The 26,170-nt window shown below is 53.7% G+C and overlaps 7 protein-coding genes across 7 annotated transcripts; 5 read left to right on the top strand and 2 right to left on the bottom strand.

Annotated features, from left to right (window-relative positions):
* Positions 1 to 203: 203 nt before the first annotated feature.
* MAM_04778 (phosphoglycerate mutase, 2,3-bisphosphoglycerate-independent) lies at positions 204 to 2,135 on the top strand (the record flags this gene model as incomplete). Its single annotated transcript, XM_040823576.1, has 4 exons — positions 204 to 234; positions 455 to 807; positions 863 to 1,244; positions 1,309 to 2,135. 4 exons carry the CDS (start codon positions 204 to 206, stop codon positions 2,133 to 2,135), a joined length of 1,593 nt encoding a protein of 530 aa, XP_040678247.1.
* Positions 2,136 to 6,295: 4,160 nt separating this feature from the next.
* Positions 6,296 to 9,365, top strand: MAM_04779 (Frequency clock protein; the record flags this gene model as incomplete). Its single annotated transcript, XM_040823577.1, has 2 exons — positions 6,296 to 6,605; positions 6,670 to 9,365. The coding sequence occupies 2 exons, from the start codon at positions 6,296 to 6,298 to the stop codon at positions 9,363 to 9,365; spliced, it is 3,006 nt and encodes a 1,001-aa protein (XP_040678248.1).
* Positions 9,366 to 10,599: 1,234 nt separating this feature from the next.
* On the top strand, positions 10,600 to 12,558 carry MAM_04780 (Prenylcysteine oxidase; the record flags this gene model as incomplete). The annotated part of the gene is made up of 4 exons (XM_040823578.1): positions 10,600 to 10,714; positions 10,837 to 11,334; positions 11,391 to 11,524; positions 11,566 to 12,558. The coding sequence occupies 4 exons, from the start codon at positions 10,600 to 10,602 to the stop codon at positions 12,556 to 12,558; spliced, it is 1,740 nt and encodes a 579-aa protein (XP_040678249.1).
* Positions 12,559 to 13,595: 1,037 nt separating this feature from the next.
* On the top strand, positions 13,596 to 16,467 carry MAM_04781 (Vid27 family protein; the record flags this gene model as incomplete). The annotated part of the gene is made up of 2 exons (XM_040823579.1): positions 13,596 to 13,614; positions 13,991 to 16,467. The coding sequence occupies 2 exons, from the start codon at positions 13,596 to 13,598 to the stop codon at positions 16,465 to 16,467; spliced, it is 2,496 nt and encodes an 831-aa protein (XP_040678250.1).
* A 576-nt stretch (positions 16,468 to 17,043) lies between these two features.
* Positions 17,044 to 18,704, bottom strand: MAM_04782 (trehalose-6-phosphate synthase 1; the record flags this gene model as incomplete). Its single annotated transcript, XM_040823580.1, has 2 exons — positions 17,044 to 18,275; positions 18,386 to 18,704. 2 exons carry the CDS (start codon positions 18,702 to 18,704, stop codon positions 17,044 to 17,046), a joined length of 1,551 nt encoding a protein of 516 aa, XP_040678251.1.
* A 1,182-nt stretch (positions 18,705 to 19,886) lies between these two features.
* Positions 19,887 to 22,648, top strand: MAM_04783 (exosome complex exonuclease Rrp; the record flags this gene model as incomplete). The annotated part of the gene is made up of 5 exons (XM_040823581.1): positions 19,887 to 20,249; positions 20,342 to 20,541; positions 20,597 to 20,930; positions 20,996 to 21,186; positions 21,244 to 22,648. The coding sequence occupies 5 exons, from the start codon at positions 19,887 to 19,889 to the stop codon at positions 22,646 to 22,648; spliced, it is 2,493 nt and encodes an 830-aa protein (XP_040678252.1).
* Positions 22,649 to 25,551: 2,903 nt separating this feature from the next.
* On the bottom strand, positions 25,552 to 26,132 carry MAM_04784 (ATP synthase protein 9 (Lipid-binding protein); the record flags this gene model as incomplete). Its single annotated transcript, XM_040823582.1, has 2 exons — positions 25,552 to 25,916; positions 26,024 to 26,132. The coding sequence occupies 2 exons, from the start codon at positions 26,130 to 26,132 to the stop codon at positions 25,552 to 25,554; spliced, it is 474 nt and encodes a 157-aa protein (XP_040678253.1).
* Positions 26,133 to 26,170: the final 38 nt, after the last annotated feature.

The following is a 26,170-nucleotide window of genomic DNA, read 5'->3' on the forward strand; positions in this document are numbered from 1 at the left end:
TGTACATATGTGGATAGCCAGGTCGTTGCTGCACAGTGCCTTTGATGCCCCCAAATTTTACAACACCCCGCGAGCCTAGCCTCTTTCCTCAAATTCACTCATCTGCGTCCTGCATATCCAGACCAATTGAGGCCTTTGTTCCCCTCTCTGAAAGCCAGTCTTTCTTTGTCCCAGTCTTGCCACAGACAACGCCTGCATCCATCATGTCCAAGACCGAGCAGAAGGCCTGCCTCAGTACGTCGTCCCGTCCCGGCCTCTTCAAACTGCCCCGCCGTGAGGCTTCTCCTCCAAGTGCTCCTGCTCTGTCGGCACGTCGCCGCGAGCAATCGAGCCAGTCCGAGTCCCGACAGCGCAAGACTTGGAAGAGTCTTGACTATATACTCTTCGTCTGCTATTTGCTCGTATATTTGGAGCTTGCGTGGCTAATTCTCCTGCTCGTGCGCTCCTTTGTTAGTCGTCATTGATGGATGGGGCATTCCGTCTGAAGAGTCTCCCAAAGATGGCGACGCCATTGCCGCAGCCAAGACCCCTGTGATGGACGAACTTTCGAAAAATGCCGAGGGATTCACCGAGCTGGAAGCTTCTTCCCTGGCAGTTGGTCTGCCCGAGGGTCTTATGGGAAACTCCGAAGTCGGTCATTTGAATATTGGAGCCGGTCGTGTTGTCTGGCAGGACGTCGTTCGTATTGATCAGGCCATCAGGAAAGGCGAGTTCGAAGACAACGAGATCATCAAGAAGACGTTTGAGAGCGCTGCCGCCGGCAATGGCCGTCTCCATCTGTGCGGCCTCGTCTCTCATGGCGGCGTGGTAGGTTGGGTGCCGTGCCCTTCTGACGGTGCAGAGCTAACAGGGGCGGCTTTAGCACTCCAAGCAGGAGCACTTGTATGCTCTCCTGAGAGCCGCGAAGAAGTACCAAGTGCCCAAGGTTTTTATTCACTTCTTTGGTGACGGCCGTGATACCGACCCCAAGTCCGGCGCTGGCTACATGCAGGAGCTCGTCGACTACCTCAAGGAGGTTGGCGTTGGCCAGATTGCTACCGTGGTCGGCCGATACTTCGCTATGGATCGTGATAAGCGATGGGAGCGTGTCGAAATTGCCCTGAAGGGAATGTGTCACGGTGAAGGCGAAGCCAGTGAGGACCCTGTTGCTACCGTCAAGGCTCGATATGAGCGCAACGGGGACAAGGACAGGGACGAGTTCCTGACCCCCATCATTGTTGGCGGCGACGAGGCAAGAATTAAGGGTGAGAAGAAATCGTCAGCGCTATGCGCTTGTCATATGCTAGAGTGCTAACCCTGGCGCTTTAGATGATGACACTGTCTTCTTCTTCAACTACCGCTCTGATCGTGTCCGACAAATCACCCAACTACTCGGTGATGTCGATCGATCTGTGCTGGAAGAGTTCAAGTACCCCAAGATCAGCAAGCTCGTCACCATGACTACCTACAAGACTGACTATCCCTTCGAAGTTGCTTTTGAACCTCAGCGCATGGGCAATGTCCTTGCCGAGTGGTTGGGCAAGCAAAACGTAGAGCAGGTTCACGTTGCTGAAACTGAAAAGTATGCCCACGTCACATTCTTCTTCAACGGTGGTGTTGAGAAGGTGTTCCCTCTGGAGACCCGGAACCCGGACCAGGATCTTGTGCCTTCCAACAAGTCGGTAGCTACCTATGATCTGGCCCCGGAAATGTCTGCAGATGGCGTTGCAGACCAGGTCGTCAAACGCTTGGGCGAACAGAAGTTCCCCTTTGTCATGAACAACTTTGCTCCCCCGGACATGGTTGGCCACACCGGTGTCTACGAAGCTGCCATTACTGGCTGCGAGGCTACTGACAAGGCTATCGGCAAGGTTCTTGAGGCCTGTAAGGAGAAGGGCTACATCCTCTTCATTACCGCTGATCACGGCAATGCTGAGGAGATGAAGTTTGCTGATGGCAAGCCCAAGACCAGTCACACCACCAATAAAGTGCCATTCATCATGGCCAATGCTCCTGAGGGTTGGAGTTTGAAGAAGAAGAGCGGCGTCCTGGGAGACGTTGCCCCAACAATTCTTGCCGCCATGGGTCTCCCTCAGCCTGAGGAGATGACTGGCGAGTCTCTGCTTGACAAGAACCTTAAGAGGGCTACGCAATAAGCAGGATGACTTGATGTTTTGATAAAAGTTGGGTTGTTGTTTGGGCAACGGAGTTGTGCGGGTTACGACTTGGGGCGTGGCATGGAAAATAAAGCGTGTAGAGAATAGATGATAAGCATGGGTGCGTGATCGGGGGTTGGTGAGCAACGATTGATAGACTGGGCGAAGTAAGTGAGCAAGCGTGGCGGCGACTACAACAGAGTAGATTTATAGAATCGCAGAAACTGCGTGAGACGACAACACTTGGGCGGATCCTATCATCAAATCAGTTTGGTGATGGCTCTTGATTGTAAGCAGTCTGTAGGGCAGTGTGTTTCGTGCTTGGGATACTACGTCGAATGGCGTCATTGGGTCTCATGAAACCAAGGACGCTCTCCATCGATCAGAGCGTAGCCTGGAGAACATGTGGTGGCCCATGAAACCGCCGTGGGTGTCTTCAAAATGACGTTTACGGTGGTTTGGACTTGGCACCCACAGGCTCCATCTTCCGCGGTCTGGTTTCCGGTGGAAAGTTTGACAGCGTTCGGATCCAGAGGGGTGGGCCGGAAAGCTTTAACGAGAGCGAAAGTAACTTATCCAGCCCCGGGATATGCGAGGCGCCCGTTGGGGCCCTCTCTTTCTGTCAGTCAGGACTCAGGAACCAGCAGTTTCCGTCAAACAGGTGCTCCCTTACGTCACTGGTCGTGGTGGCCGATCCCAATCAGCCCCGATACAGGCAATCGGGGTTTCTCCACCGGTCGAATGCAGCTGTCGAGGGCCGAGATGCAATGTCGGCGTGTCAGATCTCTGATTGTCCAATGTCGACATGATGCACATTGCAGCTGTCAGCTGACAATGGCTTCTCGGTCCTTATCGTCGCGACTCGCTGTGAGGGGAGACCACGTTGAAGACTCGACCGTCATCGACTCATCATGGCATGGGTTGGTGCCAGCGGGGAAGGATGGAGAAGTACGATTTTACGACTGTTGTGTTGCTATTTTTTCGCTTTGCCTTTTATTTTTACTGTAGTTTTCACGTTTGTTTCTTGTTCCATTTCCTTGTAGAGGTGATTGGTTGAGAGCTGTCATGGAGAGAGGTGATTGGTTGCGATGCTCGGATAGCCGAGTTGCCGTGGCTTACTAGCGGCTTGGTCGAGAACACCAGTTAGTTTGCCTTGTGCTTGATTGACGTGAGAGCCCGCCGAGGGCGTGTGCACAAGAAGACGGAAGGGAAACTCTACACCGTCGAGACTCCAGACGTTCCGTGTCGGCAACGCTAGCCTCGCCGTCTAATTATTATTATTTTTTGTCCCCATGTCCTTTCCGCTGGAGGCATCTCTGCGCATCGGTTGTTTCTGTTTCTGTCTTTGCAAACGGTTTCAATCTTTCTCACATTGCGTCTGTGCAGTGACCCCCGGGGCGACCGACCACATAACCTGGCCAGGGCCCAGCAGGGAGGTGAAGAGCGAGAAAAGAACAAGAACAAACCATGGAGATGATGGCTCGTCGTCGCAGTGGGGAGGGCCGGGCGAGGAGGCCCTTTGGCAGCGATGACAGCCTAAAAGTGAGATGGCGGTGCCCCATGACCAGACTCCATGTGCTCAGGTATGGACCATGAGTGAGCCACGAGCCAGCCCCTGCAGGCGGTGCGTGGGTGGGTGGTCTCTTGTGGTGGGCAAATAAATGGGCAGTTCCGAGTTGGCAGTTGGCAGTTTCGGCTCTTTTATGGCCCGTGGCTGTTGTTGTTTGTGGAAGCCTACCTTTCTACTCCGTGCTATTGTCCGGCAATGTTGGGGGCACCGGGATTCCCTGGCGGGCGCATTCCTGGTAGCTCTATCTCGTCATGTCCACTGCCGAGTGCTATCGCCCAGGTTGTCGGATGGAACAGGTGAGCCTCGTGACGGCCGCTACTCGCTAGCCTCGAGTACGGAGCACCGATGGACTAGACACCTAGGCACTTGAGTAGATGGATGGATAGATGATATATAGGTCGAGGAACTTGGCGACAGCCGAGGATGCCCCCATGGCCTGATTTGACCGAGACATGTCGACTTGGCCTGTCATATGTGTGCATATATGTGTGTCCGGAGTGTAATACTATAGCCAGCAGTTGTGGCATATCGTCGAGGCGAACGGAAGAAGCGCAGCAACAACGACTTTCCCTCGTCGGCACTTGGCCTTTGCTCATGGCTGATCAGCCCATCCGTCTGTGTACGAGCTGCCGTAGCGGCCATGCGTTTTGGTTCCTGTCGTCAACGTGATGAATCAAGTTGCAACGACTCCCTGGTCAGCTGTCCGATATTCAGTGCCCAGTGCTCGAGTACATGCCTTGAGCAGGTGATGATGATATTCCTACTTGCTACTCGTCCAGGTAGTGTTCGGGTGTTCGAGTACGTAAGCAAGCAAGCGCAGGCAGGCAAGCAAACATGGTATAGCACCACACCCTCGGGTCCGTCCAGCGCCCAGGAAAGGACCCTGAATTTGCTCCATTGTGTGGGTCTCGATCTCTTTTGATCCCGCAGACACCCCGTACGTCGTGGAAATCGGTGCAATGAGCGTCGAATCTGAGCTTCGCGGCCCGCCGGTTTGCTTTTGCACCCCATCGCACACATCGCACCTTCGCACACTTTCCAAGGCAGGCTTTGGTGGCAGTGGCTGGCCTTGTTTCGTCGCTGTCATGGCAATGGCAATTGCAATGCCCTCTCTCCTCTCCTCCTCTCTTCCTGTTCCTTGCTCCTTGCTGATCTTCCATCGGGCATCCGTCCTGTCCGTGGCCCCTTTGCGTCTTGCCTGCTCCCTCCGTCCCTTTGGCTTCTTCCTGCCATGAGACAGCTTTTGCCATCTTGCCATCCTTGTCTGATTCTTCGCCTCCGGAGCTGCACCTTGAATCATCAGGAACCGACCGGATCTGTAGCCTCATGCCCAACCTGCCTGCAACATCAGACTTCCCCCGCGCCACTCAACACTGCTCGAGTATGGTACTTCATCGCACCTTTTTCTTCCTTGTCGTGTTGTGAATCCGCATTCCCACGCCCGAGTTGCCTCGCGATTCGCCTGGACGATCCATTATTCCCGCGATCTTGCAGCTCGCTCTCGCCGTCGTCTGATCAGTCATTCTGCTGGTGATTTTCGCGAACCATATTTTGTCACGACCTCATTTACGAGTCTCTGGGCATCTTCCCAATAGACACCCTTGGCGAATCGGAACTCCCGAGGCTGGCTGGACGACAGCAACGTTGTACCAATTTCAACCAAGCAGCAAAGATTTGGCATTTTGCCCGGGCGCTTTAGTCCCTCTTGACATCTTGGGCGAACCGTCGTCGGATATCAAAACGCTGCTTCTCACCTAATAACTTCCGCTGGAAACTTGGTTCACGTGCAGCCATACCAGCACATCTAAATACATTCCCATCGTTCCGTGCGTCTCTCAAAGGTGAGATCCATCCTTGCCGGCAAGGCGACTGAAGACCGTTTTCGCAACTTTTGGCGCATTGAAACGCTCATTTCCGCTCATTCCCCTTGCCGCTATCCTCACCGACGACACGTATGACGATGGGCAGTCCGCATGCTAATGTACTCGACCATAGGCTGTTTGAAGTTCCCATCTCCCAAGTCTTGACAGTTGATCTTCGGCCAGAACGAAGACCGACTTATCATCGTCCGGAGAGCTACCACGCCACAGAGAAATCTGTTGCACATCTTTGGCAGTCGCCGTGGCAGAGGTGTACTGAGTCACATAGGTGAGCCATTGACGCGGTCCTGTTGCGACGCGATCGATCGATCATTCAGATCCCTTTTGTCGCATTAGCTAGCCTCCGCTTTCAGCAGCCCTCAGCGCCAGAGCGCCAATGACACTGCCCACCAGCAGCCATTGCAGCCCCTCATCCAGCCCTCCCCCCCTCCACGGCCACACTGTAACGCACGCACGCAAGCACCCAGCACGCCAGTCTCCGTGCTAACAAAGCAAATTATGCAGTTAAAGCCGAAAGACTATTTACGGGGTAGCGATCAGCACTCATACGTCACGTCTGTGGGTTGAGTCAGCATCTCGGTGCTGCTCCTCGAGGGCTACAGCTCAGAAGCCGAGACTCAGATCAATTTGGGTCTTGAGGGGAATGTCCGTTCGATTCGGCGACGCGCAAGTCCTGTTTTAAATCATTAAAATCTGCCCATGAATCGACAATGCCACTGCAGAATCGAAAATCCCAAGGCACAGAACCACCGCCGCCGAGAAACGCGACAGGCCACCCGCTACCACGACGAGCTTCGCCAGGGAATTCTGTGACCTTGAAGCACCACCAACTCGCCCGCGATGCGTTTCTCAGAGCAAGCTCCGGTTCGTCGCCCGCGGCGAACCCAAGCAATGTAACAAGTTCGCCGCGCCGTAATTCCTCGGGGGAGAGTCACGAAACAGGCCAGAGTGACCCGAAAAAATGGTTTGATTTGTCAAACCAAAACCCAACTGCAACGTTTGACAACAATGCCATGGATGGTATGTGTCACGCCGCACGAGAGGTCTGCAGCTGAGCCTTGGAGTGCTAACGCTCAAATCGCAGTCGATCCCCCGTTTTTCCAGAAAGAATCAGATGAGTCGAGTGGAGACAAATCGTACCGGTTCCAACATCCGCCGCCTCCACGACTTGCGACTGGCGAGAGTAGCAGCGCGGATGACTACCGCAGCGTGATTGATGATCTTACCGTCGAAATCCAGAAGTTGAAGGAAGAGTTGAAGAGGTACAAGCAAAAAGGGCCCGAAATGCTCCGGAAGGACAAGCTTTTTGAAATCAAGTACCATGGGCTTCCAAAGCGTAGGAGACGAGAGTTGGAAACCACGCTGCGTGACTTCGCGGCCAGCATTCAAGGCTCTCCGGATGCCTCGTCGTCCCAGCGGAAGAAGTCATTGCGACACACCACTCGCGATCACATGTACTCGGCTTCGGGATCCGCCTCCAAACACGCCTCTTCTTGTTCTGGCTCTAATGTTAGACCAGTAGACTCTGCATACGCCTCCATGTCAAGCGGTGCCAATTCTGCCGGAGTGTCGCTCGGCCGCCCAAGTGTGGGCTCGCGTGTCATATCTGACCAAAAGGTAGAGAATTACCTGCGCGACATTCCCGAGGGCTTTTACCCCCGCCACATGGTTTTGACGGACAGGGACAGAAAACGGCTAGTGGTAAGACGCCTGGAACAATTGTTTACTGGTAAAATTGGGGGTCGACATGCGCGTCGAGCCAGACAGAGACCAACCGATGGTTCTGGCGATGTGGATGGGGTACCAGCCGATGTTGACTCTCAAGGTCAACCCTATGCAGCCAAACAGCAGTCCGCTCCCACTATCAATACCGCTGCCGCCAGCAATCCAGAGCCGTCACGGGAGGCCAAGATTTTACCCACGGAGCAACAGCAACAAGCCGGCCCATCTTGCAAGAAGAGCCGATCGCGAGGCAATGGCTCCGCGTCCAACTCCAACGGCGATCAGACGGAGTCTGGCGGCAATGGGAACAGCAGTGGCTCAGGAACCAATCCCTCGCCAACTCAACCGCCGGTCCCCGACCAGCGGCCCACACGTGTAAAGGATTTGGACCCGGATCGAACTCAAGTTCCCTCTGAAAATATGGAGTACATTCGACACTTGGGCTTGGTTCCTCCCGAACTTATAACAGAGTCGAGTCAAAATAACCTAGATGTCAAGCCGGATGCCGAGGGTTGGGTATATTTGAACCTGCTGTGTAACATGGCCCAGTTGCACATTATCAATGTCACTCCAAGCTTCGTACGATCCGCTGTCAACGAAATCAGTACCAAGTTTCAGCTTTCACCCGATGGTCGCAAGATTCGTTGGCGGGGTGGTCAGGATGGTACCAAGTTTTCTAGTGACAGCTCCAATGAAAGTTCCCAGAGGAGCCCCGGCACAGAAGACTCTGACTCAGGCCAGCGCAAGAGGCAGAAGACTGGAAACCTGACAGCAGATGACGTCCAGTCTGGTGGAAGTTCAAAAGGTCGCTCCAAGTTCGGTCCCCAAGTGTCTGCTTCGTCGGATAGCTTTCATTACAAGCCGCTCTTTGTCCACAGTGGTTCTCCTAACGGGGAGACGTCCCTGGACGAAACTCTGTCATCCTTTGGGCCCATTGACGAAAGCAATATAGACGATTCGCGATGGAACCTCAGTGGCTCCGGCACGTCGAATCGTCGGAAGCGCCGCCATGATGGCGCTATTATCTACTACAGCGGCGCGCCGTTTTGCACTGATCTTTCTGGCGATCCTGGTGACACTTCTCCCGCAACGTACATGTTGTCCAGCGGCCAAGATCGCCAAGACTCCCAGGAGCAATCTTCTCGCCCGATGATGTACCGATCTACGTCTGGTTCGTGCCTGGGCTACCGTCCACTGGGCGAGAAGAATCGCGGCGTTGACGCCAGTTTGAGCATGGACGTTGACAACAGCGACAATACTCCGGACCTCACGGGCGACTCGGATTCCGAATCAAGCTCTTCTGATATGGAGTTTCCATGGTCCTGCGCACAACAGTTTATTGAAGTGCACCCACTAGAACCTTGCGGTCTGGGTGGCGTCATGCCAGATGACCACTTCATGGTGGTTGTTACCACGAAGCGGCCCACGACAGAAACTTCGGCGTCAGATTACCAGTTGACATTAGCAAGAATGTCGGACGAAGCCACCGACTTCATAATTGGCCGATTAGCAAGCATGTCTACTTCATCACCGGCCCCGCTTCCTACAAATCTGCAAAACGCCCACCCCGTGGAAATCGAATACATGTCGGGGAGGATCAAGAGACTTGCTCCAGTGCCGCTGCCCCCACCAGTTATTTTCCTCCCTCCGTTTAGTACGGACATGTCAAGTTCTGGAGACGATGATTTCGGCTCCGAGGACGATGACGACGCCCTCGAGTCCTCGGAAGAGCTGATGAGCCGAGCTGTCAATCCACATCAGTCAGACGGCTACCCGGATGGTGTGGATTTGAGCAGTGGTGACGAAGACGGTGAAGAACCTGATGAGGACGATGCCGCTACCCGAATATATGATCGAATGGACACGGATGAAGGGCCGAATTTCAAGCGTCCCACTGTGAGTGCCAAGCGGCCCTCGATTAGCAGCGCGGAGGCTGCACCTGGAAGCGTTCGATGCAGAAGCAAAAGCGCAAGTGCCGTATTTCGAACGAGCGGCAGTTCAGCTGCAACCGCAGGCGGATTGGAAAGCGGATACAGCAGTAGCGACGAAGAGAGTTGACGCGACGCATAGTATGCGCGATCGCATTTTGGCAACGTAAAGCTTACGACTGATCGACATTTCCGTCTCTTTCAGCAATCAAGGGTCTAACGGGTGTTTACTTTTTTTTTTCTCTCCCTTTCTGTGCTCGTGAGTCAGGCACAGATGGTATATATATATATATAAGCCCCCATATACACTCTTGACAGCGGGCGATAGACATATTTGACCTCTCAAGATGGGGGAGATTGTTTCAGGGATTTGTTTTTTGGTGCAACCGTCCATCGCGACAGCGTCCAACTTGCATGCGGCGAGGTGTTAACAGGCATTTTTGTGTACACATGGGGACTTTTTTTTCTTTCTTATTTTTTCCTTGTTCTTTTGTTTCGGTTAAAGATTCCCCTTGCACAGCTGGTCCACACGTCTGGCAGAGAGAGACCACGGGCAAGATTGTCAAAGTGCGTTTTGTGGCAACAGAAAGCAGATCTCGGTAGTGTGATGAATAGTAGTGCGAGCCATCGAGATGGGCTGTGTCAATTTCACGCTATAACGACGTAAATGAACTTGACTTGCATTAGTGCCAACGTTGAAAAGGGTGAGGATGTAACTCTGTCGTGTGCCTGGGCTGTTCAACGACTCTTCATCATCGCAGCATCGTCCTGATTATCTATGCATCTGAGCCTTGGCTAGAGATACAGACATGTTGCTCGAAAGCAGTGACCAGACCGTCACACAATGAACTATGATTTACTGCGGTATGATGGCACTTGACTCATTTGCCGCAGACAAAGAGAGATATTCGGAGTGATACAGACTGGTCCTCCGTGTTGTTCCCAGATTAATCAGCAGCAGTAAAATGTGGTGCGGCCATCTGTAGCAACCCCACATCTCTTTATCCACTTTTTTCGTCACAAACCTAGGCCTCGTCCTTCTTTCAACTAAACTATTAACCAACTTAGTCACAGTCACCAGTACTAGCATTGAGCAACCAACCAGCCAAAACATTGGCTTTTGTACGAGGCAGACGTACGACGTCTGGTTTCCTTTTCCTTTTTCCTTTTTGCCTTTTTTTTATTTTATTTTGATCTTTGAATTGCATCGTCGTTATCGTCCCCCTGGTCACACCTTTCCTCTGTTCTTTGGTGGCGAGTCTCTTCTCATCTATCCATCCATCTATCTGTGAATCTATAAATTTTTTGGCCTTGGTCGATTTGCATGAGGCACTCCGAGCCAAGCTGGTCGGCACGTGTCTGCGATGCGTCTACCACTTCTGAAGCTGGTGGCTCTCGCCACGGCGGCGGCGGCTAGTGCAGGGCTTGAATCAAAGCTGCCCCGTCGTGTGAAGGAGGTGAAGAATGTCGCTATCATTGGTACGTTTGGCACCTGAATAAATCGTGAATGGGGTCCTCAGGTGGACCGGAAGCTGGGGCCGTGAGCGACCGACTCTCGTGACGTTGCCGAGTGCCTACTACTGACACGACAAATCGCATAGGTGCTGGTGCTGCCGGCACCTCAGCTGCATATTACTTGCGGAAATTTGCCGAGGAAGAAGGCCTGGCCGTCAATATCACGGTTTTTGAAAAGACGGACCACATTGGCGGTCGTACCATCACCGTGAATGCCTTCAACGACCCCAGGCAACGCGTGGAACTCGGGGCATCCATCTTCATCAAAGACAACCACATCATGTACAATGCTACTAAGAACTTCAACTTGTCGCCGACAGGGTTGACGGAGCCCCAACCTACTGACTACACAGCTATTTGGGATGGCGAGACGATCCTCTTTAAGTCAGAGGCAGGCGCCTCGAAATGGTGGGATGCCGCGAGGCTGTTCTTGAAGTATGGCCTGGTGCCGTATCGAGCGGTGCGGCTGGTAAAGAGCTCCGTCGGGACTTTTCTTCGCCTTTACGACGCGCCTTATTTTCCGTTCCGGTCGTTGACGCAGAGGGCCTTTGAACTGGGCTTGTTACGATTGACTGGTGTTACCGGTGAGCAGTATCTAAGAGACAACAATGTGAGTCTGCAACAGACATGTCGCGTGTAGCGGTTGCGAATTCCCCCGTGCTGATTCGTTCCGTTCCCAAGATCAACCCAGACTTTGTGCGAGACCTCATGCAGTCGGCTACGCGGGTCAATTACGCCTCCAACATGGCTTACATCCACGGCTTGGAGGCAATGGTGAGGCTCTCTCTTCCCGACTGTGACTGTGCGTTATACAGTCGACCAGGTTGCTAATCCAGCAGGTCTCGTTTTCTACCGACGGCGCCGTCGCCATTGCTGGAGGCAATTGGCAAATCTTTGAGAAGCTTCTTCAGCACAGTGGTGCGGCCTACTATCCCAATACTTCTGTGGCCGCGCTCGCGTTCCAAAAGGGCACCGACAAGCCTGGTTCTGCTCCCAAGTACCTCGTTTCGACCAAGTCGTCTACTTCGAGGTCCAAGGCCATGATGTTGCCCACCGCCTTTGACAACGTTATCCTTGCATCGCCATGGCAGTTCAGCGACATTGAAGCGGCCCACGGCGTAATCAAACATCGCATTGATACGATCCCTTATATGAAGCTCCATGTCACTCTATTTACCTCTCCCTTCCTGCTGCAGCCAAGCTTCTTCGGCCTCAAAGCAGGAACCAAGGCGCCGAGCAACGTCTACACAACTCTCGGCAAAGATGAGGAAGCCCACGAGGGCCCCAAGGGAGTCGGCCGCACCGGCTTTTACTCCATCAGCACCCTACGCACCGTCACGAATCCCAGGACTCAGGGGAAGGAGTTCCTCTACAAAATATTCTCGGCGGAGCCAGTCAATTCAACTTTTCTGTCTGACATTCTCGGCACACCAGTCCCCCCCACCTTTATATCCAACGAAACCACAAGCGAAGTAGAGCCAATCTCATGGTACTACCCGCACTGGTTTTACTCGTACCCGATCGAATCCCCACGCGTCACGTTCCAGGATCCCATCGTCGGAAGAGGCCTGTACTACACCTCGGGCGTGGAGAGCTTCATCTCAACCATGGAGACCAGTGCCCTCATGGGGATGAACGTGGCGCGTCTCATGGCGGATGACTTTGCCGGCGTCACCCGCAGCAGAAGGGGAGATAGATTCGCCGGCGCGGGGGACACGCGGCCCAGGGCGCCGAGGGAAGACTTTTGGGATAGCATGGACAGCGAGATGGGGGCTAGTATGAACTTTCTGGGTGCGGATGAACTTTAGCAGAGCTAGGATACCCTTGACGTTTTTGCTTTCTGGTACGGGGACGTGCGTGATGATGGGAGTAACGGCTTCTGTGTGTGAAATCGGGGACTGTTTGCGCGCGGCAACGGTGAATGTATGTGTGGAATACAGCTGGCTAGTAGACTGTGCGTCATGTGTCTGTCCATCTATTGCCGTGAATATATCAACAGTGTGCGCACGAGGTTGACGCAGGGGACGGACGGTGGTTGGGACAGTTTTGATGCTCTAGTTGTCCAAATGGTGGCAAGTTGCACGGCGTCATGGTACCAATGGACCAGAGTCGAAAGACCCAGGTACTTGAGTACCTGATCAAGCAGGTGCTTGTTTGTGCAAGTCAGTACTTGAGCAGATACTCGGTACTCACTCGAGCAAGTACGTTAAGTGCTCAAGAACTTAAGCAAGTGAGCAGGGTTCGAAAATAAACTAACGACCAGAGGGTGTCGATCGCCCTCCACACCAAGACGGCTCAGGTGGCCGCACGTGACGCCTATGACGCACCAAAGAGTCCAAGACATCCCAGCACACGTTGGGACTGACTTGGGACTTGGGCTCCCGGCCGGCCGCAGATGCCACGGCACCATCATCCATCCCACCTCGGCTTGCACAGCTTGCCGCTTGCATCATCGCCTTTGCTTCCTCGTAGACGACGTCGCCTGCCTGCGCTTGTCATGCAGGAAGCGTGAAGCGTGAAGCGTGAAGCGCCGTCGTCCCTGTTCTTCCTGTGCGAGAAAAAAAATAATCACTTATTTTCCCCCTCGCGCACACACTCTTCTCGTCGCTCATTGCCCGTCCTTTGCTGGGAACTGTGCAGTCGCGCCGCTAGCTGCCCACATTCCTGGCCCAGGGGAAGGAGGGGTCTGGTAGGTTCGACTTTTTCTGTGCTTTGGGACTCTGGGGGCAAAGAATAGGGAAGGGAAAAAAGGGAAACATATACTACTTGGCGCCAACGACGAATTTTTCTTTTTTTTTCTTTCCTTTTTTTTTCAATTTTTTTTTTTTTTAAAAAAAAGGACAGGATGTTTATGCTGCGGAATGGTAAGTGATTTTGATTTAGAGTCATGAGGGAGGTCAAGGGTCTTTTTTTTTTTTCCCGTGTTACCCTCCCCTTCATCCGTGTCTTTGCTCCCGCCCTCTGCAATTGCCTGTATATTCCATGCGCGCAAGGTCATGGAAACTTGCCCGGCGTTGACTTGTGCTCCTTCTTTTTGCCGATTCATCCTTCTTTTTTTCTTGTTTCGTTGCCGATTCATCCAACATTCTTTCTTGTTCTGTTGCCGATTCATCCCATATTCTTTCTTGTTCCGTTGCCGATTCATCCAACATTCTTTCTTGCTCCGTTGCCGATTCATCCCACATTCTTTCTTGTTCCGTTGCCGAGGCCGTCGAAACTAACAGACCCCTTCTTTCGCAGTTGGCAAGCTGATCTTCGGCTCCGGCACCCAAGAAGCACTGGTCGAGCTGCCTCAGGGTCAGCTTTATCTTGTTCGGCCACTCTCGCCCAAGGGCTACTCGGAACTTATTTTCAAGGACGCGGCCATTCGCATTCGCCGAACCAACCAAGATTTCCACTACCAGCTTGTCGTCCAGCGCGTCTTTGAGGATGGCGAGGCCGAACTTATTGCCGACGAAGAAGGCGAAGACGCCGAGATTGACGTTCTTGCTGCCGAACGTGACGAGAAGACGTTCCTGCTAGACGAGGCTCTCCGGTTCCGAGTCGAAAGCAGAGAGGGCGGTGAGACTGTCTTTGCTTGGAAAGACTTGAGCGGAGACAACGGCGACCTCTACGAATTTGTCTGCGACAGCCAAGTGTCCACCCGGCAGGTCGAGCAGTTTGTTCAAGTTGCCAAGCAGTGTCAATACGAACGCAAGTACCGCAAGCCGCACACCACCGCCTCCGACGAGGACTACCGCCACTTCGAGTTCCACGACGAGAACCCCATTCCACCTGCCAGCCCGCTTCATAGCCCCGTGCTCACCAGATCCATTGATTCTGTCGACGGCATGTACGCCAAGAATACTGCTGCCAACACGGGCGCCAGGAGGGCTCCCCTAGCTGCTGCCCAGCCCGATCCCGATCCCGATCCCGATCACGAGCCGGAGCCAGAGACGACGGGGTTGGAGCCGGGAACCAAGGCCGGCAGACCGTCAAGCGCACCCGAGCCTGATTCTGCGCCGGAACCTCTTGAGATATACGCATCGCTGCCCGCCGAGCTGCACCTCTTCGATCCACAGCCGGGCCACTTTGAACTCATCGACGACTCTGTGATTGCGACGGTTTCGGAGGTTGGCCAATGGCAATATTGGCTCCAGATTGAGAGCAAGGGAAGGTCCTGGGTCGGTGCCTCGGTCGTGCCCGAGTTCAACCCCGTGTTTGATTTTGAGTTTCTTTCCTTCGTCTTCAACCATTTCAGCAGCGATGGCACCGCCAGGTCATGGCTTCTCCGGCTCAGGGACCAGCCTACTCTGGAAAGGTTCCAAGAGGCAATCATGCAAGCCATCTGGGAAAGGCTCAATGAAACAAAATGGGCCAAGGCGCAAGAAAAGGAGCGTGAATATGTGCTCGACGCTTTTGCCGATCTAAACATGGAGGATGCGCCACCGCTGGAAGAAGCCGGAGAGGAGGAAGAGGAAGAACAGGAGCATCAAGAGGAGGAAGATACAGGCATCCGAAGCGACGATTACGAATCTGAGGAGGACGAGGAGGCGGCCGAGGAGAGAGCCAGCGGTGACATCAACTCACAACTGGCCGTCGGTCACAAGCATGACCGCTCATTTGTCGTTCGCGGTTCCAAGATTGGCGTATTTTCTCATACGGCCGACAACCGCCTCAAGTTCAATACCAACATTTCCAAAGTCACCACTCCAAGCGGCAAGCTCATGAGCCCCAAGAAGGTCATGTTGCACAGCGAAGATCGGGATCTCATCATACAAAATGGCGTCGATCCCAACAAATTGTACCGGATGGATATCGAATACGGCAAGGTCGTTGATGAGTGGAAAGTCCACGATGATATTCCCGTCGTCACATTTGCCCCAGAGAACAAGTTCGCCCAGATGACTTCGGAGCAGACCTTTCTCGGTGTTTCCAACAATGCTCTGTACCGTGTCGACCCTCGTCTGTCTGGCAACAAGCTGGTGGACACTGATATGAAGCAATATGCTTCCAAGAACGACTTCTCAGCTTTGGCTACCACTGAAAAGGGTTACATTGCCGTGGCAAGCAACAAGGGTGACATTCGCCTCTTTGACCGCCTGGGAATCCGCGCCAAGACACAGCTCCCTGCGCTCGGCGACCCCATCATCGGCATGGATGTTTCCGCCGATGGCCGATGGATCCTAGGAACAACCAAAAACTACATTTTACTGGTTGATGCTCAACAGAAGGGTGGCAAGAATGATGGGAAGCTTGGCTTCGAGAAGGGTTTTGCAGCCGACTCCAAGCCCCGACCCCGCCGTCTTGCACTGACGCCAGAGCACGTTGCGCAGGTCTACCACGAAACAGGAAAGCCTGTGTCGTTTACGCCGGCCAAGTTCAACGCTGGCGAGGGCGCTGAAGAGAAGAGCATCATCACTGCTACAGGACCCTATATCGTCGAGTGGGATCTCAAGAAGATCCTCCGCGGCGTCAAGTCTCCTTACAAGATCAAGCGCTACCAGGACGAAGTCAAGGCGGACGACTTCAAGTTTGGATCCGACAAGAATGTCATTGTAGCGCTGCCGAACGAGGTCAACATGGTGGCTAAGCAGAGTCTACGCAAGCCCACACGGGAGAGTATCATGGGCGACTTGCGGTTGAGCGGTGGTCGGCGGAGCTCAGGACGGATCGGCAATAGTCAAAGCGGGAGGTACAAGTTGGGAAGAGACGACATTGTTAATTCGCCTTATTAGGTCGTGTGTGGCCGGAAGGGGTGCTGATGTGGTGTACACGGAGCCGAGTTTCCCGCCCTCTTTATCCGAGGCGATGCGATTCTTTTTTCCTTTTTTTTTCCCCCTCTGCTCTTGATACCATGGCCGGTAGTTTTGCAGAGCTTGCGCGTCGAAGCTACTCGTACTCTGTCTCGTGTTGTGTCTGGGACTTTGTTATCTTGTCTCGGGGCTCAATGTGGCAGATGAATGTTCTATAATTTTCTCCTCTTTGTCATCACGTCCCGGATTATAACGGCCGTTCATCCCAGTTAGTTAGTTAGTTAGGTAGCTAGCAGCACGCACGAATCAAAACAATGAAAGAAGGCCAAGTTCGATGCTACTCCGTAACTCCATTCGCTACGTGCTACATGAGATGGTTTTGCTTTTTGGTTTTTCTTTCGCTTTCCCGCGCCTCGTCCTCCTTCCCGTCCTATGCATCTGACATGATTTATAAATTTGTGTCGATTTAGTCTATGTCACCAGTGACGAAAAAAAAAAAAAAGGAAAAAGGAAAAACACACTCGAATCACAAGGCAGACATGGCGAGCGCCCAACTGGTTATTCCGCAATGGGGGAAATGGCCTCGTCCTTTTCGTCCTGGTCGAGCGGCGCCCCGGCGGCCGACCCGTGCGGCACCGTCTTGGGCTGGACGTTGGCCGAGTTGAGGCGCGTCATTTCCGAGACGAAGCTGGTCCCCCACCACGCGCTGGTGTACTTGAAGACGTAGCGCTGGAGTTTGTTGTAGTTGGCGGCGCGCTGCTCGGGGCTCATGGCGACGGCGTCGTGGATGGCGTTGGCCAGCTCCTCCGTGTTCCAGGGGTTGACGATGATGCTCCCGTTGAGGGACTGCGCGGCGCCGGTGAACTCGGAGAGGATCATGACGCCGTGGCGGGCCTGCTGGGTGGCAATGTACTCGTACGAGACGAGGTTCATGCCGTCGCGGGTGGAGGAGACGAGGCAGACGTCGGAGACGGCGTAGAGGGCGGTGAGCTCGTCAAAGGAGACGGACTGGTGGAGGAAGTGGATGGGCATGAACTCGATGGTGCCGAACTTGCCGTTGATGCGGCCGACGAGCTCGTTGACGACGGCGCGCAGGTTCTGGTACTCCTCGACGTCTTGGCGCGACGGGACGGCCACCTGGACGAGGACGATCTTGCCGATCCACTCGGGGTGCTCGGTCAGGAAGACCTCGAGGGCGTGCAGCTTCTGCGGCACGCCCTTGATGTAGTCGAGCCTGTCGACGCCGACGATGAGCTTGACGCCCTCGAACTTGCGGGTCAGCGTGGCGATGCGGTCCTGCACGGCGGGCTTCCCGAGGCCCTCGACGAACTTGTCCGGGTCGATGCCGATGGGGAACGCGCCAATGGTGACGAAGCGCCCGTTCCAGTCGACGCCGTTGGGCGTCGTGTGCGTGCCCAGGATGCGGGAGCAGCTGCTGAGGAAGTGGCGCGCGTAGTCGTACGTGTGGAATCCGATCAGGTCGCAGTCCAGCAGGCCGCGGAGCAGGGCCTCACGGACGGGCAGGATGCGGTAGATTTCGCTGCTGGGGAACGGCGTGTGCAGGAAGAAGCCGATCTTGACCTTGTTGTTGGTCTTGGAGATTTCCTCGCGCAGCATCTGGGGGAGGAGCATGAGGTGGTAGTCGTGGACCCAGATGAGGTCGCCGTCTTGGACGTCCTTGATGACGGTCTGGGCGAAGAGCCGGTTGACTTCTTGGTAGGCTGCCCATGCGGACTCGTCAAACGTGATTTCGCCTGGGTGGTAGTGGAAGAGGGGCCAGAGGATGGAGTCTGATGGATTGGGTATCGTGTTAGTTGTGCGTGTTCATGCATCTTCTGCCTTTGTCCGTGGCGTTGCAGGCGGCAACTGGCTCGCCGGGGGGGAAGGGGGGGGGACCAACTTGAAAATCCATTGTAATGTCTGTCGGCGAGCTCGTCGTCGATGAATACTGGATGGGCGCCGTACGCATCCTTGAGGCGCTGCTTCATGTCGGCGACCTCGGTGTCGGGCACCTCGAGACCCGGCCATCCGTACCACTGGAAGCTGGTGGTCTTGCTGAGGCCGCTGAGGCCGGTGACCAGGCCGCCCGAGGACATGGAGAATGTGTACCTGCCGTCATCGGAGCGCTTGATGGTGATGGGGAGCCGGTTCGAGAGGAGGAGGAGGCGGCCGTCGATCTCTGGCGCAAGGCCGTCTGCGACGCTGGCGTCTCCCGGCATAGCTCTATCTCTGTGCCTGTGTGCAGGATACGTCGACGACGGGCTGGCTACGGGAGCAGATTTGCGGCTCGGCTGGGCTGGTTCGCGGCAAACGGAGCACTGGAGGCTGCTCTGTGTTCTTTCCAACGTATTGCGAGCAGCAAAAATTTGAGGCCCTCGAGCTCGCCTCTGTTTTCTCTGTCGAGGCGGACATCTGGAGGGGGTGTGACGTCTGGATTCTGGCAGGAGCGTTGGAGGGGCCAAGGTGCGTTCTTTCCAGATGTGTGTCAAGGCTGCGCTAAGCCTGTGCCAAGGCCGTGCGTGCTTGTGCTGCCGCGTGCGTGGGCAGCATGCTATTAGTTCCACACGGTCGCTGGCCCATGGTGGCGGCCGCGCCTAACCAAAACGAGGCCTGGTGGGGCCGCCGCGGATGGAAGTACTACGTACATACCCAAGTGTCGACATCATACTGACGACAAGTTTCCAGGCAGATTGGTGACGCAAGTACTCCGTAGTACGTGCTTACATGTGCGCGCATGAGTGTTCGACAGACACCCTGCCACGTGGATGACACTCGTACGCGTCGACTGCTGCTCTTGATGACGGGGCACGGGTTGACCTACAATGTCACGGACCAGTCTGAGCAGGTTAGGTGAGAGGTCGAAATTGAATTCGACCGGTGGCTGGTCGTGGTCGGTCTGACCTTGGTCGTGGGCTTCATGGACACATTTAGAAACGGCCACGAATGCAGAAACATCTGCCATCGATGGATGCTGAATCCATCTTTCTACCTGTCGAGTTCGCCTCTTGTCACGTGGTGTCATGGCTCGAGGCCCCGAGGCTCACAGGTAGTCTAAAGGTGGACTTCAACTATCGCTATGGAAATGTTGCCAATGCAAAGTGCTCCCTACTCACACCTGAGTGCCTGAGCAGTCCAAGTAGCACTAAATCAAAGTCTTTACGTGATGGCAGCAGCAGTTGGGTCTTCGAGATAAAATGGCTCGTTTGTTACACTCATAATAGGCACGCCGTAGGAAAAAATACGTGATTTTGCTCCCGGGCCGTGGGGCTGTGGGACGCATCCGTCAGCCAAAACTGTGTTATCGATAACGCGTCGAACCCAACGACCCCGAATTTTTGACGGCTCGTTGCCACGGACTCGACATCGCCGAATCTACCTTGCTCGGCAGACGAACCGCCGCCATGGAGGCGCCTCCGGACTTCAAGGCTCAACAGGAGAGCATCCAAAAGGCCCTCGTATCCACGGTCAAGTCCGTCAATCGCATAGCCGCGGAGGATCTGGGATTCCAGCGAACCGTAAACCCCGATGTCGCGGAACAACTTGACGACAGATCCGCACGCATGCTGCATCTCTCCACACGCCTACTTCAATCTGCCGCCAAGGCGTGCGGTGTCAAAGGCCCGAGGCTCGAAGATGCAGAAGACATCGATATGAGATGGCAGGCTATCGTGGATGTGGTGGATTCCGTTCTCGAAAAGGCCGATACCGCCATGGACGAATACACTGGCCTGGTGAAGCGAAAAGAACCCCCGAGCGCGGATACTGTAAGTGGCGCGCTGCACATGCAGGGACCAATACATCTGTACACGTACATATAACTCGCATGTGACCACCCGGCTAATTTCATTTACTACAGGGTCCCAAAGCGAAAAGAACAAAGCCAACGGGCAAAGTTATCCGAAATGCAAATGTCACCAAGCCCCAGACCACGTTCGAGAAGCAACCCGACAACTTTCCTACTGGCCCCTGGAAACCGATTCTCGCCAACAAGCCTCATGCTACTGTTTCATTAGAGCAGAGCCTCGTCAATTCTCCAGGCGAAGACGGCATAAAACAGTGCGTCTACATCAATTATTGTCTAAACTCATTCATGGCTGACATACCATCGCAGGTACAAACACCCTTACGAAACAGAAATCTCGAATATGAAGTACCCAGACTGGATATTCCAAAAGCACCCTCCCGTACCCTCACAACCGGTAGACTCAACAAAAGCTACCTGGGTAGATACCTATGAGGGAGTTCTCGAAATGTTGGAGGAACTCAAGAAGGCCAAGGAGATTGCCGTCGACCTGGAGCATCACGATTTCCGCACATACACAGGACTTGTATGCCTAATGCAAGTTAGCACCCGGGATAAGGATTGGATTGTAGATACGCTGCGGCCATGGCGACACAGGCTTGAAATTCTCAACGACGTCTTTGCCGATCCCAGTATTGTGAAGGTGGGGTTTCTGACTCTCTTTTTCTGGTTAATGGAAAAAAAAAAAAAAAAAAAAAGTTCTCACAGGTATTTCATGGTGCGTACATGGACATGGTTTGGCTACAACGGGACCTGGGCCTCTACGTAAATGGTCTTTTTGATACCTATTTTGCCTGTGATCTTCTTGGCTATCCAGGCAGAAGTTTGGCCTTTTTACTATCGAAATTTGTCGATTTTGATGCCGACAAGCAGTACCAGCTGGCTGACTGGAGAATACGGTAGCATAACATGAACCCAGAAAAATCATGAAAATCATGCAACTGACCGTCTGACAGGCCTATTCCGGAAGAGATGCTGTATTACGCTCGTTCAGACACGCACTATCTTCTTTATATATTTGACAACGTTCGTAATGAACTAATCGAAGCTTCGGACAGAAGCGATCCGGAGAAGGACTACATCAACCAGGTCTTGGAGAGATCAAGAGAACTGGCGCTATCACGGCACGAAAACCCCGACTACAACGAGACGACCGGTGAGGGACCCAGAGGGTGGTACAACTACGTGTTGAAGCACTCTCACCTTGCCTTGAATGGGGAGCAGTTTTCTATATTCAAAGCCTTGTGGAAGTGGAGAGACGAAACGGCACGACAAGAAGACGAAAGCCCCAACTTTGTGCTGGGAACAACCAACGTCACTGAAATTGCACGCGTCAATCCTCCCGATGTCAAGGCTCTGCACAGTCTATTGCCTCTGACAGCCCCTCTAGCCAGAGCGCGCCTGAATGATATCTGGGACCGGCTTCAAGAGGCCAAGACCAAGGGTGGACCAAGCTTAATGCAATTCTTTACGAATCTCATGCCAGAGTCAAGAGTAACGAGCAAGATGCCAAAACTTGCTCGTCAGCGCGTGGAGTTGCCAACTCTGGAGGGGCCCGATGTCTCGGTAGTGACATTGGTTCAGTCCAAGCTATTCGGCAGCATGCCTATAAGCTCGCGGTGGGAAGAGTCGAGGGGGTCGTCAACACCCATGGATGACAATATACCTTTTCCTTGGCAACGATTTGTCCGCGATTCCACCACCACTGACGGAGTGCAAGAGGAAGAGGCTGTCAGTCAAGTTGTGGAGAACATTCCTTCAGCGTCGGAAACGCCCAACGTTAAGGCTGGGGTGGAAGAACCTGACGAGGAGTTTACTCTGAAGACGGGAAGAAAGCGGAAACTTGAGTCGGAGCCGGATGAAGACGACGAGACGTCATCCTCTGGCGAATCAGAATTTGAATCCAAATCTGAATCTGAGTCTGAGCCACAGCCACAGCCAGAGCCACCGGCAAATGAGGAAGAAGACATGTCCGTTGCGGACGCCAGCGGCGTCATATCCATGGTAGATGATTCATCCGAAAAGAGCAAGAAACAACGCCAGCTAGAGCGTCGCCAGAGACGAAAACAAGGAAATGTCGAAATCGCCAAGAAACGGGAAGCCAAAGTCGCGAGAAAGGCCAAGAAGCAGGAACGGCGGCAGGGCAAGGAGGAGCAAAAGAAGAAGTACAGTGCTGTGCCATTTGATTATGCCAAGGCCACATCAGTCATGCACGCCAATCGTGGACAAGGTTCTCAGAGCGGACGGAAGGAGCAGAAGAAAGTGTTTGATCCGTATTCCAAGACTGGTGAGGATGAGATAAAGGGCGCGAGGAAAATGCCGCCTGTCAGGGGAGAACGGAGTGCTACGTTTAAGAAGTAGTGGGCACTTTACGGAGTCTGATGGCTTTTCGAACAAAGATAAGTTGCAGCAACTTTTTATACTATGTCTCGATCAGAATGGCTGGTGTGGTGGAATGGGATGCTTGTGATGATGCTCTCCCACACCTCGTAGCGCGAGACTCCACGAGCTGAAGTCTCCCTCCCCCATGTGTAGCACCAGGTGAGGGACAAAAATGACGCTGCTAGAGATGAAGATGCATGATGCAGCCGTTGGAAGCAGTAAGACTGTGATGGTCGTCGCCGTTGTCGCCCGCGGTGCATGTCCGTATAGGCGCAAAATTGCACGTTGAGGATCATCATCGGTAGATGTCACGAAAATGCGGCCGGAGCACCTCTCGTAGGAACCAGCAGACGGACAGACGTTGCATCAGACCCTCCATCCGAAGTAGAGGAGCCGTCGGAAAGCGGAAAGTGGAATTACGATGCTTCCCAACTTGATTGAACGGGGCCGAATTGAGGTCGGAATTGTGAGGACTGGCCGAGAGGAGCAAAAGAGAAGTCAGGCTGCCCGATCAGGCACTGGCTGAAGCAGAGAGGAACATGAACGGGGAGAAGGCCGCGGGTCAAGGTGATGCAAAAGCGTCGGCGGTTGCATGCGAGTCGCCGTTCTCCGTAGGCAATCATACGATCAGCCATGCACGATGCACGCCTCCTCGAGGATAGCATGCCATGTCGATTGGACTCGGAGACTTTCTGCTTGTCCTTCTCCTTCTTCTACTCCGCCTGCTTCTGCTTCTGCTTCTGCTCCTGCTCCTTCCCCCTTTTCTTTCATCGTCCATCTATCTCCCTCCAACTCGGCAGAGTGCTCCCACGCCTTTTCTGCGTTCAGCCCTCCAGATCAAAATGTCACCAATTCAACAACAAAGCCTAACCGTCCCCTTGGTGCTCCGTCCATACCGCAGAGTCCAGATATGCAATCGCGCCATACACCAGCCACTGCCGCGTTCGTGCCCTTGTGCCTGACAGCTTTGGGGTACATGCAGGTCATGTGATGTACCCGTGAGGGGAAAGTGAGGGGACGCGTCTCTATCAGGCAACATCCTGATTTCCAGCTCCAGCTCAGAAATGCAATTCCGTCACCGTCTTCTTCCTCACAGCTCAATTGACCTCTCGAGTGCTAGGGATCATGCATCAAACATTGGTTGCGCAAAGCCAAAGCCACTTGAGAGGTACGTGGGTTTCCCCACGATGAGTTTCGGTGGCTTCTCTGCCAGATAGAGCCCGTGAAATTGTAAGTTTAACACTGCGTTGTTGATTGAAGCGTTGTGAGTAACTGATTGGTCCAGGGAGAGAAGCCAATCCGACAGGCTACCCGTTTCAATATCCTCAAGGCAATTCGACAGAAGTTTGCCTCCAGTTCGGCTTTATGTCCCAGGATTTCAGTCGGTTCTTGGTGTCAGTCGTCATCGTACCCGAGGTTTCGGATAGACGATGCCGAGTTGGGCCGCCATGCTTGATATCTATCAGCCGTTATAAAAGTCGTAACGCCGCCGGAGTTTGGGCCAGTTGGGTTGGCCAAGAAGGCATCCATGTGTGCTGTGGCAGAGCGTTGATTCATCGCAACGCTTGCCTTCCGTTCGTCCCTGGACTAACATCCAAACTCCCACGATTTACCACTGGAATACGAAACGACGACTCGGCCATGTTACGTTTCTTTCTCGCCGGCGTGTCCATAACCTCGTCGGTGGGGGAGTCGGCAGGCACCAATTGGATTCAGCTTGATCCAGGATATGGTACTACCGCATTCACAGCAGTCAAAGCAAGCAGCCAGAGTTCGTGTCTCGACCATCGGGGATAAGAGGACCAGAGCAACACGTCAGCCATCATCAGCATACCGAGCTAGTTTTCATATCTCAAAGAGCATCCAGAATGTGTCAACCACGTTGGGATACGTAAAACTGAGCCACAAATTCGCGACTATCGTAACACCATTGTGACACTGCTTTCGCATGAGCCTAGGAGCGTCAAGGTGCATCATCTAGAACCGGGTTTCGGTTTCATATATTATTTGATGCCTGACTATTACCCCGGCAACGCGCTATGAACCATTCTACTGCCTCAAGGTCCACTCGAGCTCCTCTGCTATCGCTCGTGCGATCGCTAACTGGTCGTCGGTTCAATCCAAGAGGAGCGGGTACGAAAGTTGGCACCGTGTGGGTAGGACTCAATTGCACCACTTTGCCACATAGTACACCTGGAGGGTTCTGCCCACATCTGATCAGGCTGGAGCAATTTTGACGAAGTGGACGCATTGAGATGCTCGGATTTGCTGCCCTGCACCGATTGACCCTCGGCAAAGCCCCTAGACTGAGGGCAGGCCAATGCCACGTATGCGGTCCAGGACCACAGCATGAGGAGTGAACACAAACTTCCCCAGATCTCGACGGACCGGGACCGGGCGGTACTTAATGTCAGAGCTTTGAGTTTCGGACGTTCACATTAACATCGGCACAGAGCTCAATGCCACACGTTGTCATTGCCGGCAGGTGGATTGTCAATGAATGTTAATTGTTATGTTCAACAAACGAGAGAAAACTCTTCATTTGTCGAAGAATCGAGGTAAATGAGGCTTTTTATTTTACAAGTCGCTTACTGGGAGGAATATGCCGGATGATTATCCCAGCTCTATGACAAAGACGGCACCCGTTTGCTTCGACGCCACTCCCAATTCTATGTCCTTTATAATGCAGTCCCCCCTTCCCGTTTCTCCTCTCAGTATCGGTTGGCAGCTCACGCTCACATTACCGAGCGCCCATAAATGTTGCACGAAGTTGTGCAAAAAATTCACCTCCTGACCTGACAATACAGCTCCATCATCCGATAGAAGCTTTCTCAATTGAGTGAGAATACGTTCAAGTCTGAGTTGGGGTTAGCTTGATGTGGCTATTCAGCAATGTTTTGGTGTCCACGTACGAATTTGGCCATGAGGGCAATCATCAGATCGAAAAGACCAATGGCCTCGACGAAAGCGAAACCCAGAATGGCGTAAGAGAAAAGCTGGCCACGGAGGGCAGGATTGCGGGCAACACCGTTCAGGAGAGCAGCGAAGACGAGACCAATACCAATACCGGCACCAGTCAGACCAATTGCAGCAGAGCCCATGCCCAAATTCTTGGAGACCTCTACCATGGCCTGGGCGATCTCAGAAGAGTAAGCACGGCGCTGGACCTGGAAAGCATTTCGGGAGGTGGCCTGCAGGAGAGTCGTGGCCTGCTGGCGCTTGAGGGTCTGGAGAGGGCTGGAAGAGCCTTGTCGACATTGTTAGCAGATTGTGTTCACCAATTAGATTCACGTCACTCATGGCCGGAGAGCTGCTCCAGCCAGGAAGGTTTTTCTTTTCTCAAAATATGCTTACCAGTGATGGTGCGCTTGGAAGCAGCAGCAACGGGCGCTCGGATGGCAGGGCGAGCAGCCTTGGTGGCCATCTGGGTAGCCAGACGGGAAGCAAAGATACGGGAGGCCATTGCGGTGATGGTTGTGAGGGGAGTGTTTGTTTGAGGAG

This window comes from Metarhizium album (genome assembly GCF_000804445.1).
Source record: "Metarhizium album ARSEF 1941 chromosome Unknown scaffold_11, whole genome shotgun sequence".
NCBI lineage: Eukaryota > Fungi > Ascomycota > Sordariomycetes > Hypocreales > Clavicipitaceae > Metarhizium > Metarhizium album.